The 16,500-nt window shown below is 40.3% G+C and overlaps 1 protein-coding gene across 1 annotated transcript; it reads left to right on the plus strand.

Annotated features, from left to right (window-relative positions):
- The first annotated feature begins 214 nt into the window (after positions 1-214).
- LOC110866419 (serine/arginine repetitive matrix protein 1-like) lies at positions 215-736 on the plus strand. Its single transcript, XM_022115569.1, has one exon. It carries the CDS (start codon positions 215-217, stop codon positions 734-736), a length of 522 nt encoding a protein of 173 aa, XP_021971261.1.
- Positions 737-16,500: the final 15,764 nt, after the last annotated feature.

Raw genomic sequence — 16,500 nt, forward strand, 5'->3', positions numbered from 1 at the left:
AATATGTGTATTATTGAGTATGTGTAAATTATGAGCTAGTTATGAGCTGGTTAGAGTTACAAACTTGTTATAAATTATTAAACTGTTCACAAGTCACAAGTATAACCGACGAAACCTTAGTGCAATAACCCCAATCTGAACTCGACAAAACAGGGGGGTTTCGCCATCACCTGGTCGACGAAACATGAGTTTCGTCTGGGTGAGTTTCGTCAAAATGGGCTTCGGCCCAACTATAGTCCAACAAAAACCGCCGACATCCACCACCGCCTCCATTGCCACTCGTCGCCGCTACCACACACCACTGTCGCCGCCATTGCCACTCGCCGCGGCCACCACCCACCGTCGCCGCCATTGCCACTCGCCGCGGCCACCACCCACCGTCGCCGCCATTGCCACTCGCCGCGGCCACCACCCACCGTCGCCGCCCCACCACCTAGCTACCGCCCCAACACCAACCACCACCGTCACTGCCACCCACCACCACCGTCGTTGCCACCCACTATTGCCTCGGGCGCCACGAAGAACCACTGACGGCCACCACTGCCGCGCCCACCACCGCTACTCGTCGTCGCCACCACCCACCACCGCCACCTCTCACCAGCCACAATCACCGACACCGACCACCACCACCACTCACCGCAAATTTTATTCCCTTGTTTTTCTTGCCTACCAAACAATACACGGTAATACTTTATTTCATTCTCATATGGTAACCAAACACGAAATGGAATGGTAATGATCCATTGCATTCCCTCGTTCATTCCATTCCCTCGTTCATTCCATTACCTCATTCATTCTATTACCCCATACCAAACACACTCTAAATGCGACACCAATAGGAATCGTATAAGGCAACACGATTCCTATTGGTACGATGTACCACCTCGCTATGACATACACGCAATTCATAACTTAAAAGATCTGAAAAGTGCCCCCAACAGGAAGTGTACAAGGCAATATGGTTCCGTTGTCAGTAAAGTATATGAAGCGTATAGGGCAATACGTTTCCCATGTCAGTAAAGTAAGTAAAGTATAGAAAGCGTATAAGGCAATATGGTTCATCTTGGATGGGAGGCGAGGTTTTACCGATTATTCCACTGCCATTCCTTCGGACGGGTAGAGGTCGGGTTTCCACGTATTTGGGAGAGCCAAGAGGCTGGTGGCGGTTGAGTAGTCGACCTTGGCCACAACTCCCGGTGTCACGGTGGTTGTTATTCGTTCCTTTCCGTTCAAAAAAAAAAAAATAATAATAAGAGCCATATGCTGCTTTTGAAAAAAAAATCTATAGGAAGCGTATAGGGCTATACGGTTCCTCTGGTCCCATAATCATTGCATGAAAAGTGTCTGAAAAGTTGTACTTCAAGTACACGTATAGGAAGCGTATAGTTCAATACGCTTTGACCCACAAGAACCATATAGCCCAATACACTTCCTGTAGGGTTAGGGATGTGCAAATAAAAAGAGGGGATGTGTGGATGCCGAGAGCCTTTTTTTAAAGAAAAAAAATTTTGTTACATAAGATTTTCTTGAGTTTTCTTAATTCAAGTGGATTTTTTTCTATCCCTCCCCTATATATATATATATATATATATAGAGAGAGAGAGAGAGAGAGAGAAAGTATACTGTACAATATCTCTTAACGTACGCTACGTATGCGATGTGAAATTGCATGTTATAAAATAGCATGGATGAAATCGCATGTGATAATTTTGATAAAATCGCATGTTTTTTGTAACAATTTCGCATGTGATAATTTTAATGAAATCGCATGTTGTTTTTTTGTAACAATTTCGCATGTGATAATTTTGATGAATTCGCATGTTAAAAAACCAACATGCGAAATTCTTACAAAAAACCAACATGCGATTTCAATGCAGGATGAAGATCTGACGGCTGAGATGAGCGCGTACATATTGTACGATAAGGGACATTGTACATTAACCTAACTATATATATATATATATGTATATATATATATATATATATATATATATATATATATATATATATATATATATATATATATATATATATATATATATATATATATATATTAAAGTTAACTGCATTTTATTCTCGTTAATTTGAGTATAATATTGTTATCCTGTTTTTAATTAAAAAACTATTATGTTATATGATTAACAATATTTAAAGGTGAGCAATAACTGAATCGTTAACCAAAACTGAACCGAAATCAACTAAACACCGAATTAACTAGAAATCGGTTATCGGTTTTTTGTACTCTTGCTTAACCAAAAATAACGGAACCATTAATTTATTTCTAGCTTTTATATATCCAGTTCATGTATTTCATATTTTATGAATCTATTTCATATATTTATACTTTCACTTCATGTATTTATACATACATTTCATGGGTTTAGGATCAAATACAAAGGCTCATAAAAATAAGAAGTGTACAAAGGCTCCTAAAAATAAACCTACTACTAAAAAAAAAAAAAAAGCTGAACACCCACCACCATCCGAAAACCTAAACCCTCCACCCCCATCACCGGGGAACAGTGGGAACCGGCTCAAACGAACTCCGATTGGACTCATTCCAGCGGCGTTGGAACCGGCTTGTCGAACCCTAACTAGGATCTCTTAACCATAAACCCTAAATCATAACCCCTAAACCCTAAATATATTAGGGTTTGGCTTTTAAGGTTTAGCTTTAGGGCTTAGGGTTTAGCTTTAGGGTTTAGAGTTTAGCTTTAGGTTTTTGGGTGGTGATGGGGTGGGGGTGGGGGTGGGGGTGGGGTTGGGGGTGAGGGTGAGGGTTTAGGTTTTTGGGTGGGGTTTCGGTTGAGGATAATAATCGAACCGCCGAATCATACACACCTTGACAATGACTGTGTTCTACGTCGCATCACTAGGCTCCTTTCAGTAATTAAAAATATATATTGGATAAAGAATGCCTAAAACACGGGATGCAGTTTATAACTTTATACGAGTATTCTTGGGCTTTTGTCTTAATGGTAGCAGGTCAGTCGGTCACTAGGTTATTATAGGAGGTTGATCTCTACATAGAAAAGCACTGAAAAGTGAAAAGGACTAAAAAGTGAGGCCAACAGGAAGTGTATTGGACAATACGATTCCTTACAGTTACCAGGAAGTGTATTCAGCAATACGCTTCCTATAAAGCTTTGGTTGGTGAACGAATTAAATCAATGGGAAGTGTATTGGGCAATACGCTTCCTATAGGATTTTGGTTGGTGGATGAATTAAATCAATAGGAAGCGTATTGGGCAATACACTTCCCATAGGGACCCAATAGGAAGCGTATAGGGTAATACACTTCATATTGATCTGAAAAGCGAAGGGACCCATCAGGAAGTGTATAGGGCATTACGAATTAATTCCATACGAAGTGTATTGGGCAATACGATTCCTATCGGACCAGAAATCTGTTATATATCCAAACTTTCGGGGATGAGTGTATTCTCGCAAAAACTAAGAAGCGTATTGGTCTATATAGCTGTAATTCAATGCTGTGACAACCCGAGTTTCAAAGACCTTTCCTTGACACATTACTTGTTACAAACTTTATCTTTGAAATTTATTTGAGTATGTGTACTATTTGAATATGTGTATTATTGAGTATGTGTAAATTATGAGCTAGTTATGAGCTGGTTAGAGTTACAAACTTGTTATAAATTATTAAACTGTTCACAAGTCACAAGTATAACCGACGAAACCTTAGTGCAATAACCCCAATCTGAACTCGACAAAACAAGGGGGGTTTCGCCATCACTTGGTCAACGAAACATGAGTTTCGTCTGGGTGAGTTTCGTCAAAATGGGCTTCGGCCCAACTATAGTCCAACAAAAACCGCCAACATCCACCACCGCCTCCATTGCCACTCGTCGCCGCTACCACACACCACTGTCGCCGCCATTGCCACTCGCCGCGGCCACCACCCACCGTCGCCGCCCCACCACCTAGCTACCGCCCCAACACCAACCACCACCGTCACTGCCACCCACCACCACCGTCGTTGCCACCCACTATTGCCTCGGGCGCCACCAAGAACCACTGACGGCCACCACTGCCGCGCCCACCACCGCTACTCGTCGTCGCCACCACCCACCACCGCCACCTCTCACCAGCCACAATCACCGCCACCGACCACCACCACCACTCACCGCAAATTTTATTCCCTTGTTTTTCTTGCCTACCAAACAATACACGGTAATACTTTATTTCATTCTCATATGGTAACCAAACACGAAATGGAATGGTAATGATCCATTGCATTCCCTCGTTCATTCCATTACCTCATTCATTCTATTACCCCATACCAAACACACTCTAAATGCGACACCAATAGGAATCGTATAAGGCAACACGATTCCTATTGGTACGATGTACCACCTCGCTATGACATACACGCAGTTCATAACTTAAAAGATCTGAAAAGTGCCCCCAACAGGAAGTGTACAAGGCAATATGGTTCCGTTGTCAGTAAAGTATATAAAGCGTATAGGGCAATACGTTTCCCATGTCAGTAAAGTAAGTAAAGTATAGAAAGCGTATAAGGCAATATGGTTCATCTTGGATGGGAGGCGAGGTTTTACCGATTATTCCACTGCCATTCCTTCGGACGGGTAGAGGTCGGGTTTCCACGTATTTGGGAGAGCCAAGAGGCTGGTGGCGGTTGAGTAGTCGACCTTGACCACAGCGCCCGGTGTCACGGTGGTTGTTACTCGTTCCTTTCCGTTCAAAAAAAAAAAAAATAATAAGAGCCATATGCTGCTTTTGAAAAAAAAAATCTATAGGAAGCGTATAGGGCTATACGGTTCCTCTGGTCCCATAATCATTGCATGAAAAGTGTCTGAAAAGTTGTACTTCAAGTACACGTATAGGAAGCGTATAGTTCGATACGCTTTGACCCACAAGAACCGTATAGCCCAATACACTTCCTGTAGGGTTAGGGATGTGCAAATAAAAAGAGGGGATGTGTGGATACCGAGAGCCTTTTTTTAAAGAAAAAAAATTTTGTTACATAAGATTTTCTTGAGTTTTCTTAATTCAAGTGGATTTTTTTTCTGTCCCTCCCCTATATATATATATATAGAGAGAGAGAGAGAGAAAGTATACTGTACAATATCTCTTAACGTACGCTACGTATGCGATGTGAAATTGCATGTTATAAAATAGCATGGATGAAATCGCATGTGATAATTTTGATAAAATCGCATGTTTTTTGTAACGATTTCGCATGTGATAATTTTAATGAAATCGCATGTTGTTTTTTTGTAACAATTTCGCATTTGATAATTTTGATGAATTCGCATGTTAAAAAACCAACATGCGATTTCAATGCAGGATGAAGATCTAACGGCTGAGATGAGCGCGTACATATTGTACGATAAGGGACATTGTACATTAACCTAACTATATATATATATATATATATATATATATATATATATATATATATATATATATATATATATATATATATATATTAAAATTACACTGCATTTTATTCTCGTTAATTTGAGTATAATATTGTTATCCTGTTTTTAATTAAAAAACTGTTATGTTATATGATTAACAATATTTAAAGGTGAGCAATAACTGAATCGTTAACCAAAACTGAACCGAAATCAACTAAACACCGAATTAACTAGAAATCGGTTATCGGTTTTTTGTACTCTTGCTTAACCAAAAATAACGGAACCATTAATTTATTTCTAGCTTTTATATATCCAGTTCATGTATTTCATATTTTATGAATCTATTTCATATATTTATACTTTCACTTCATGTATTTATACATACATTTCATGGGTTTAGGATCAAATACAAAGGCTCATAAAAATAAGAAGTGTACGAAGGCTCCTAAAAATAAACCTACTACACAAAAAAAAAAAAAAAAAAAAAAAACTGAACACCCACCACCACCCGAAAACCTAAACCCTCCACCCCCATCACCGGGGAACAGTGGGAACCGACTCAAACGAACTCCGATTGGACTCATTCCAGCGGCGTTGGAACCGGCTCGTCGAACCCTAACTAGGATCTCTTAACCCTAAACCCTAAATCATAACCCCTAAACGCTAAATATATTAGGGTTTGGCTTTTAAGATTTAGCTTTAGGGCTTAGGGTTTAGCTTTAGGGTTTAGAGTTTAGCTTTAGGTTTTTGGGTGGTGATGGGGTGGGGGTGGGGGTTGGGGGTGAGGGTGAGAGTTTAGGTTTTTGGGTGGGGTTTCGGTTGAGGATAATAATCGAACCGCCGAATCATACACACCTTGACAATGACTGTGTTCTACGTCGCATCACTAGGCTCCTTTCAGTAATTAAAAATATATATTGGATAAAGAATGCCTAAAACCCGGGATGCAGTTTATAACTTTATACGAGTATTCTTGGGCTTTTGTCTTAATGGTAGCAGGTCAGTCGGTCACTAGGTTATTATAGGAGGTTGATCTCTACATTATAAAAGAATGATTCGTACGATAAAAAAAGAAAACATACAATTCATGCATCACCTAAAACAATATTTGTGTCATACATTACTTATGATGTACAAATTATCTTTCAAGTTGATGATAGACACCAATAAAATCAAATAAAAGGAGGTAAACAGAAAATCCAAATTTAGAAAGAATGAATAATTTTAAAATTTATTTTGTTTTATGGATTTTTGATTAGCTATGAAAAGTGGCCTAGTGGTAGGAGACTTGGGTTTTCCAATGGAGACTCAAGTTCAATTCCCACTTGTGTCATATTAGGGTGAATATTGGGCAATGATGGTGACAAACTCATCGAGAGGGGTTCGATCCTGAGCCGCACCCCGGTTTTCATCCGGTTGTTACTTCAGCGAGGGGCTTCTCGTGTGGAGGCAGTACGGTTTCCGGGGGAACACCGTAACCAAGTCTGGCCAACCCAGCATGAACCCAGTTAAAACAACATAAGTTTGGGCAGACTTGGCTAAGTCCGCCGATTAGGCGGTGTGACATTGGGTCACTTAAAAAGAAAAAGAAAGTCACATATCAAAAAAGCTATGAAAAGTTGGACGTAAGTAAATATAAAGGGAAGAGATAACACAGAAAGTACAGTGGTTTATGTGAATGTTAATACATCCACTCCTCGATTTAGCAAGAGTTTGTCTCCACTAAAATATCATTTCTAAGTTGATACAGACAACCGTTACAACAACGTTTAACTAACGATAAGGATAGTGAGCTTGTTTCATTCTTACTTAAAATGACTACTTCCCTAACAATCCAAAACCACTTTATTTGACTAGATTTTAATTTGAAAAAACTTTCTCTAAAGGAGGATTCCTTATAGATCCTGAACACAATTTTATAAAACATTGTTTAGTTATAAACATTTGAATTAATCAGTTTTAGCGAAAATACATTCAAGAGTGATTATATTTCTCTTCATATCGATCTGTTCACATCTCATGTTTGTAGTTTAGTCATTTTAGAAGTGCGCATGCTTTTGTCTTTTGACTTAGATCTTCAAAAGTTCTTTCAGGTTGATCATGACATTTACATCATACTTGTTGATCTGTTGCTTTTCCCGTGATTGTTGAGCGACCCATAGCCGGTCAACAATGCAAGGATTGGCACCTTTACAGTTAATTCACAGTCGATGCACTCATTTAGCGTTGAGTTACGTCTGTTGTTGTGAAGTTTTCTTTTAAACATTTTCTTATTCAAGGAATGCAAGTAAAACATGTGATCATATAACCATCTTTATGCGACACTCAACTAATAGCATTTTTTTTATCATCATCAAAATATGCAATTGTCATATGGGCATGTGCGCACCAACAATCTGTTTTACGAAAGGAAGATAATCATGAAAGTCATGGCTAAGATCTAGTGTGTAATGACCAGAATATTGCAAGACATAGTTTTTCGTATTAATTACTATTTGATGCTAGGTAAACATAAAGGGAACTTGTATGTGAGATTTTATTGTGACGGGAGGTCCAACGCAATAGGAGTGTTGATACAATAATATTTTTATTTGGGTTCTTAGGTGAGAGAGTTGAGTGATTGCTACTCAAATACCATGAATAATGGACTCTGATTAACAGATTTTTAACGTCGTAAGTCTCCGGCCGTCAGAAAAACATTTTTGGCCGGAAAACTCCTTTTTGGCCGTAAAACTCAATGTAGGCACATGGGATTTTCAACCAGTCTCTTGTCACTTTTACAAATATTAAAAAGTTTTCTGTGTTTCAGTTTAAACGACATGTAGTTGAATAAGGGTTTTTATTATATTATTTTCACCAATGGTTATCCTTTATTTTTAGTGTATATAAATCTTATAGTTATTCTATATGTAAACAGTGTTATGAAAGAGTTTTCTTCACCTTCTCTGTTAATTCACAAAATTGTAGTTAAATTAAGGTTCAAATTGGATAGTTCATTGTATACTGGGCATATTAATCTAACATGTGTAGTGTCATATATAAATACAAATTTAATAATCTATGTTAAGAAGAACTCTTTTCATTAACCTCTAGTGTAGGCACATAGAATTTTTAATCGGCCTCTTGTGACTTTTACAAATATCAAAAAGTTTTATGTTTCAATTTAAACGACATATGGTCGAATTAGGGTTCATATTAAATAGTTTTCACCAACGGTTATCCTTTATTTTTTTTGTGTATATAAATTTACACTCAAATGTTCTTCTATATGTGTATAGTTTTATTCATCTTTTCTGTTAACTTCATAAAATTGTAGTTAAATTAGGGTTCAAATTGGATAGTTCATTGTATGTTATTGGGCATATTAATCTAACATCTCATATGTAAATACAAATTTAATAATCTATGTTACATTACCTAAGGCTATGCACAACGACCACATCATCACCAACGTGGTAACACTTTTGCAGGATTGGGGCATGTAACCATGCCGGTGGGAGGTGGAGGGACGCAAAGCGGCTGAGAGTTAGCCTGGAGGGACGGAGGGTGGGTCGTGAATGGGAGGTGGGGGTTTTGATTAACGTGACTCTGACGTGAGTATGATAATGTCTAGGGATGTGATGTGAATCGACTACACATGGCCTAAAGCCTCAACATATAAACCTTTTATTAACATATGCACGTGTGCTTTTAATGTTTGCTTATAAATTATAATATCTTTGGCGTTCCTAGTACCGGTTCGCTACCGGTTTTTACCTTCATATACCGATACCGGAACCGGTATTTTCGGTGCCAATACCGATTCGGTATCAGCTGATACCGAGCTCATCCCTACCACTGAAACTAAAAAAAAGTTGTACGATACCGTTGTTGTTCGTATGGTACCCGTGATCAGAGATGAACAAATCGTACTAGGTAGTAGCACCAAATTTATCGTACTAAAAGATGATCAAACTCAATCCGGTACCGACTTTTGGCGTTTTATGTACCAGGCTGGTACTGTTTTTTACCTTCATGTATCGATAATAAACTGGTATTTTCGATACAAGTACCGGTTAACACCAAACTTAAAAAGTAAAGAAAATAACAATTATTATAATGTGAAAATAATAGAATCATAAAAAACTGTATTTAATATTTTATTATATTTAATATTTTAGTATATTCTCCTATAAATTAATTAATATATCTACTGAATTAGGCAATTAAATTAAGTGGTTTATAAGCCATTAATGCACCATATAATGGCTAGTATAAAAGTGTATTTATTAATATATTTTTCAGAACCAATATATATTTAAAAATTTGAAAATAAATGTAAAAGAATTTGACTTTTAAAAAGGAAACGTAAAATATGGGGATTAGGTGAAAATATAAATATTGGTAAGGTTGTTTATAGAATTGGAGAGAAAATAAGTGTTTTTAGAGTATTTGTAGAAATCCCTTAGTTATCTTGTATGTTTCAAAAGCCCTATAATTAATTTATTTAATTGTAACCTGTGCATGATTAACTGGTGACTTTAGAAATTGGGGTTTCGTTAGGAGTTTGATTTTTTTTGAACGGTGACTTTCTTTTTGAGTGATACAATGTTACACTGTTTAAACGGTGGCCCTAGCCAAAATCTGCCAAGACTACGTTGTTTTAACTCGGTCCGCGCTGGGTTGGTCAGACTTGGTTACGGCGTTCCCCTGGAAACCGTACTACCTCCACACGAGATGTCTCGCTGAAGAAACAGCCGGATGAAAATCGGGGTGCGGCTCAGAATCGAACCCCCCTCGGTGGGTTTGTCACCATCATTTCCCAATATCCACCCTAATATGACACAAGTGGGAATTGAACTTGAATCTCCATTGGGAAACGCAAGTCTCCTACCAGTAGGCCATAAGTGGGGGGATTCGTTAGGAGTCTGATGGGGAGAAGAAAGGACACGTTGAAACAGTTTAATATATTTAAAGCCTGTTTTGTTCAACACAAAAGGACTTGGCTGGCTAGTTGCCTCTCTCCCAATGTTTTCAGAACTGGATCGGACGTTGAATCGGTCTTCTTACCGGTTCAATGGTCCAACTGGATGTAAGAACCGGAAGGTATCGTAAATATTATAAAATTTAATAGGGTTAAATCTGAAAAAATATATAAAAAACCGGTCCAACCTTTCCAAAAATCGATCCGACCAGCCGGTTTCGCGGTCCCACCGCCAAGTCGTCGGTTATAAGTTCGACCCCGGTCAAGTCCATTTACTTTTTTCTCGTAGTTATAATTTTCCATTTTTCTTTATATTTATTTTGTTTGAATATGTTAAAGTAAAAGTTGTTAAGATTTGTTATTTGGGTTAATGGATTTAAACACCCCCAACTATGGCCATTTGGCTGATGGCACTCTCAACTTTGACTTTGGCTCCCATCACTCCCAACTTAACACATTGTTTGTCATGGCACCCCCTCGTTAAATAAACACTAACCTGGTTTGGAAAATTAGCCTACGTGTCATTTTAATCTGATGTGGCATGTATGACGTGGCCACTTTTTGATGAAGTGGCTTGTTTCAGATTAGGTGTCATGCTGACGTGGCCCCTATCTCTCTACATCTCTTCCCCACCTCCCTCTCTCCACCAACTTCCGCCAAAAACCATCACCGCCCACTACTGAACCCCCTGCCACCATTAACCACCATCATCATTTACACCAGTCGCCATTTAACTTCACCATTTACCACCACCACCAACGCCCTACCTGCCACCATCCTCCCACCACCGCCCCACCTGCAAGTCTGTAACATGAAGCAAAGAGAAAGTGGATCAGATCTCTAACATGAAGATTAGACAAGAGGGACGGTCACCACCATGGCTGCAACACCGGTTGCACCGTAAGAGCAAATAAAAAGCCCTTGTTGGAGCTCTCACATACCATCCGGGTTGCCCCGCCAAGATACGAGTCGATGTTGACCCCATGTGTCACACCCCAACCGATGGCGGAATCATCGGGGCATGGCATTGAGCGAAACAGATTGTCCAGAAGTTTCCATAACAACTATCATTACTATTCAATTTATATAATACGTCCCATACCGTACCTTAAATAGCAAACAAATTATTACAGATAACATCAAGTCAAATATTCTGTTCCGATAACTCAGATTTAAATATAAAAATTGTTCAAATGCTTTTAGAGACTTGATCTGCAAGATCTACAGACAACTATGCTCTAGACGCTTATTCTAAGCTCGCCTTCCTAGCAGATAAGCATCCTAATTGCCTGTCACATACGTTAAAATAAAGTCAATACATGTAATGTAAAGGTGAGCATACAAGTTTGATAATAGCATATAGAGTTCGAAATAGTTTACGCATAACTAACACGTACACAGAGGAAAACGAAGCATGTTAATTATCGACATGGATCTATTGATACCAATGACTGCGGGTTGACTGCCCGAGGCAGTTCACAATACATGATTACCACCGTAATCCATGCAAGTAATTGTCCTTAACAACCCCCGTGTGAACGGGTGCTGAGTCCAAACTATAGTACTATCGTCGTTAAGGCAGGTGGACAACATTCCACGTGTAAACATAATAACAAGCATTCATTTAGTAACGTAATACATGCGGTAACGGTTAGCGTTTAAAGTAATTGAGTAGTGTGTTCGATTGTGATTTAGGATAAGTAACGTATGTAACACCCAAAAATGCTAAAAGCAAAAAGGGGTCAAGTACACTCACAGTGATTGATGGATTGAAGGGAGCACTTGAGAGTAGGGTTAGCCTGAATAGTTCGATAGCATAACGATGAGTAACGCGTAAAATAGAAACAATTGTTGGAGGGTCGGACAGCCTGGTCGATCGGACAGTAGGTCCGATCGGACGGCTTGATCATTCGGTTCACTAGTCCGTTCGGACAGTCTGTCCGATCGGTCGGTAGGCCGATCGGATGGACTGTTCGAGTGGATTGTTTCTTCCTTTGAGAATGATGTGTTTGTGTATGACGGTTTGACTTTTGAAGTTTTCGTTGTAGCATTTGAAAACATTGAAGTATCCTTACCTTTCAGGTCGATCGATCGAACGGACCGTTCGATTGGTCGGCTTAACCGATCGGTTAGGTACTTCAGCAACAAGTTCTTATCAGGGTGTCACCTGGTCGGACGGCTTGACCGATCGGGTGGCACTCCAACGCGTTGAACATGTTGAAAATCGGTTAAGTGTTGAAGCATAGTATCTCATGATCCGAAGAGTAATTCAAATCAGACCGTAGTCCGATCGAACAACATTTCGTTCAATACCAGACTTCATGAAATTGTTAAAGTGTGGGGCCATGTGCTAGCCGATCGGTTGGCCTGGTTGATCGGCTGGCTTGTTTGATCGGCTAGGCTGTCTGTTCGGACAGTCAGCCCGATCGGTCAGCTTCCTGACCTGGTCGTCCTGTTCGTCTAACACTTGGCTGTTCAGATGGTTTGTCGCTATATCGAGGTGCCTTGACAACAAGTTGAACCATAGGACCCTCGTTCTTACTTGTTCCTCCTGATCGGACAGGAATCACCCAAGTCCGGCCGGTGAACTGTTCGGAAAAGAGTTTAACGTTTAACCCAGAATCGGTGAACCTCGTGAATAGAATTCGGATCTTGAGTCGTGCAACCACCGAAATGATTAGCAAGTCGGGACAAGCTCCGTTTCTATCGGTTTGAAGGCATTGAGGAGTGTAAAAGAGTTGAAAGAAAGTTGGAAAAACCATCTTTCAATCCTTTTCACCGAGAAATGTTCAGATCTATGAAAGATCTTTGCTTGTTTATGTGGAAATCGGCTAGATACAAGTGATTCTTGGTGGATTGAAGCCAAAACATGAAGTTCTTCAAGAACACCATGATGACATCATCCTAGAACACTTGAATCTTGATGATTTCACGGTTAGAAATCAAGATTTGAAAGATAGAAAGGTGTAAGAGTGTGCATAGATCAAGAAAGTACAAGATTTAGGATGAAATCTTACCAGAATCGAGAGAAATCTGAGAAAAAGGATGAGAGCACGAGCTGGTCGGTTAGAGCTTTCCAAAAGTGGTATAGATGACAATGACAGGGGTATTTATAGGATGCCAAAAGTGGAAAGGGCTGGCCAATCGGTCAGGCATCCCGATCGGACAGTCTGTCCGATCGGACAGCAGTCCGATCGGCTGGGCCGTTCGATCGGCTGAGAGCCTGATCGTTCAGCTGCCTGATTCGAGCGTTCGGTGCGACGATTTTTGATATTTCGATTTCGATTGCGATTGATGAGAATACGATAGAGTTTCCTAGTCAAATTACTTTTAATCCCAACCACTATATCTAACATACAATCACCTATGTCTCGCGCTGTCTTTTCGCCACCAATTATCATAATTCGATTTCGATTGAGTTCGACTGAGTTTCGAGTTTCGATTGATTACCACACATAACATAAAGTAAACATGCACAAGTAACACATAAGGCACACACACACGTATAATAACACCAAAGTTGCATAATTCCAGTTTCGATTTCGATGATGATTTGATTAGCTTGATTATTGATTAATTGACTTTATCGCATTGTTACTTCCCAATATTCACAGTCGTTTAGCGTTTCGCATCGATTGAACATTCGATTACTTTGATTAATAACACTTACTCCACATAATACAACTAACGAAATCATAAAAATAGACTAGCTTCAGTCAAAGCAGTCAATCTTGACTTTGACTTTGACTTTGACTTTCGGTAACACGGGGTGTTACAGCCTCCCCTTGTTTAGGGAATTTCGTCCCGAAATTAGGCTGAAAGCTGTACATCACCGTGAATCATGCTTGAGAACTTTCTCTCTCTAGACTTTCACTTGAACAACTGTGGGTACTTCGCCTTCATGTCGCTTTCGAGTTCCCAAGTGAACTCTGCGCCTCGTTTGCCTTCCCATCGGACTTTCACAATAGGAATGCGCGAGCGTCTGAGTTGCTTGGTTTGGCGATCCATGATTTCGACAGGCTTTTCCACGAAGTGTAGCATTTCGTTTATCTGAAGGTCGTCGAGAGGTACAATTAGATCATGCTCAGCCAGGCATTTTCGGAGGTTTGACACATGGAAATTCGGGTGGACGTTACTGAGTTCCTCCGGTAGTTCGAGTCTGTAGGCGACTTTTCCGATCCTTTCCAAAATCTTAAAAGGTCCAACATATCGAGGCGCTAGTTTCCCTTTCTTGCCGAATCTGACCACACCCTTCCAAGGTGATACCTTTAAGAGTACGTAGTCGCCAACGTCAAATTCAAGGGGCTTGCCTCTTCTATCGGCGTAACTTTTCTGTCTATCCCGGGCTTTCGACAAGTTGTCTCGAATCTGGAGGACTTTGTCAGTCGTTTCTTGCAATAGCTCAGGACCGGTTAATTGCGAGTGACCGATCTCGTGCCACACAATAGGCGATCGACATCTTCTTCCATATAGGGCCTCAAATGGTGCCATTTGGATGTTGGTATGATATCTTTTATTGTACGAGAATTTGACTAGCGGCAGATATTTGTTCCAATTATCACCGAAGTCTATGACACAAGCACGGAGCATGTCTTCAAGAGTACGGATCGTTCTTTCAGTCTGTCCATCGGTTTGAGGATGGAATGCGGTACTTAAGTTAAGCGACGTACCAAGAGTTGCTTGAAACGTTTCCCACAATCGCGACGTAAACCGAGCATCACGGTCAGAGATGATGTCACGAGGCGTACCATGATTACAAATGATCTCGTCGGCGTAGATTCGGGCTAATCGTTCTACCTTGTAGTCTTCTCGTATTGGCAAAAAGTGGGCTGATTTGGTCAAACGATCAACGACAACCCAAATGCTGTCGTGACCTGATGACGTGGGTGGAAGCTTGGTTATGAAATCCATAGCTATACTCTCCTACTTCCATATAGGGATTGGCGGTTGTTCGAGTAAGCCAGAGGGTCTTTGATGTTCAGCCTTGACCCTTGCACAAGTTAGGCATCTTCCGACATAGAGAGCGATATCCCTTTTCATACCCGGCCACCAGTACTTGTAGCGAAGATCCTGGTACATTTTATCAGCACCGAGATGAATAGAATACCGAGATTTGTGAGCTTCGTCCATTAAAATCCTTCGCAATTCGGTCCGCTTAGGAATCCAAATTCGGTCCAGAAAATAGAAGATTCCATTCGATTTGCTCACAAGCTGAGCTCCATCGTGATAGATTCTCTCATTCTTCAAGGTGCGTTCATTAAAGCAAGCATGTTGGGCTTCGCGGATGAGGGTTTCGAGATCGTGCTGGGCTTGGGTATTACGAATACTGAGCAAATAACTCCATCTGCTGAGTGCGTCGGCAACGACATTTGCTTTGCCTCGGTGATAATGAATCTCACAGTCGTAATCGTTGAGGAGTTCTACCGATCGGCGTTGACGCATATTGAGTTCTCTCTGATTAAAGATGTGTTGTAAACTCCTGTAATCGGTGAAGATCGTACACTTGGTACCATACAGGTAGTGTCGCCAAATCTTTAATGCAAAAATAACCGCGCCTAGCTCGAGATCATGGGTTGTGTAGTTCTTCTCGCGGATTTTGAGCTGTCGAGAAGCGTAAGCTATAACCTTGTCTCGTTGCATAAGGACACAACCAAGGCCGAGGTTGGAAGCATCACAGTAGAAAATGAAATCGTCGTTCCCATCGGGCAATGAGAGAACAGGAGCATTGCAAAGCTTATGCTTGAGGGTTTGGAAGGCAGACTCTTGTTCGGTTCCCCAAACAAAAGACCTGTCTTTATGCGTAAGAGCGGTAAGCGGCACAAGATCTTAGAGAATCCTTCGATAAATCGTCGATAATAGCCCGCTAATCCGAGAAAAGAACGTACTTCAGACGGGTTCTTTGGTGTAATCCAACTCTTAACTGCTTCAATCTTTGCAGGGTCGACATGGATACCTTAACTATTTACGATGTGACCCAGAAACTGAACCTCTTCTAACCAGAATTCGCACTTGGAGAACTTGGCATAGAGTTGGTTCCCCTAGAGTAACTCGAGAACCAAATGTAGATGTTGCGTGTGTTCGGCTTTCGATTTGGAATAAATCAAGACATCGTCGATGAACACGATGACAAAATGG

This window comes from Helianthus annuus, chromosome 7 (genome assembly GCF_002127325.2).
Source record: "Helianthus annuus cultivar XRQ/B chromosome 7, HanXRQr2.0-SUNRISE, whole genome shotgun sequence".
NCBI classification, from domain to species: Eukaryota; Viridiplantae; Streptophyta; class Magnoliopsida; order Asterales; family Asteraceae; genus Helianthus; species Helianthus annuus.

Bases quoted from the DNA above. Each gene is read 5' to 3' on its own strand.
- LOC110866419 (XM_022115569.1), top strand. From the start codon at position 215: ATGGGCTTCGGCCCAACTATAGTCCAACAAAAACCGCCGACATCCACC.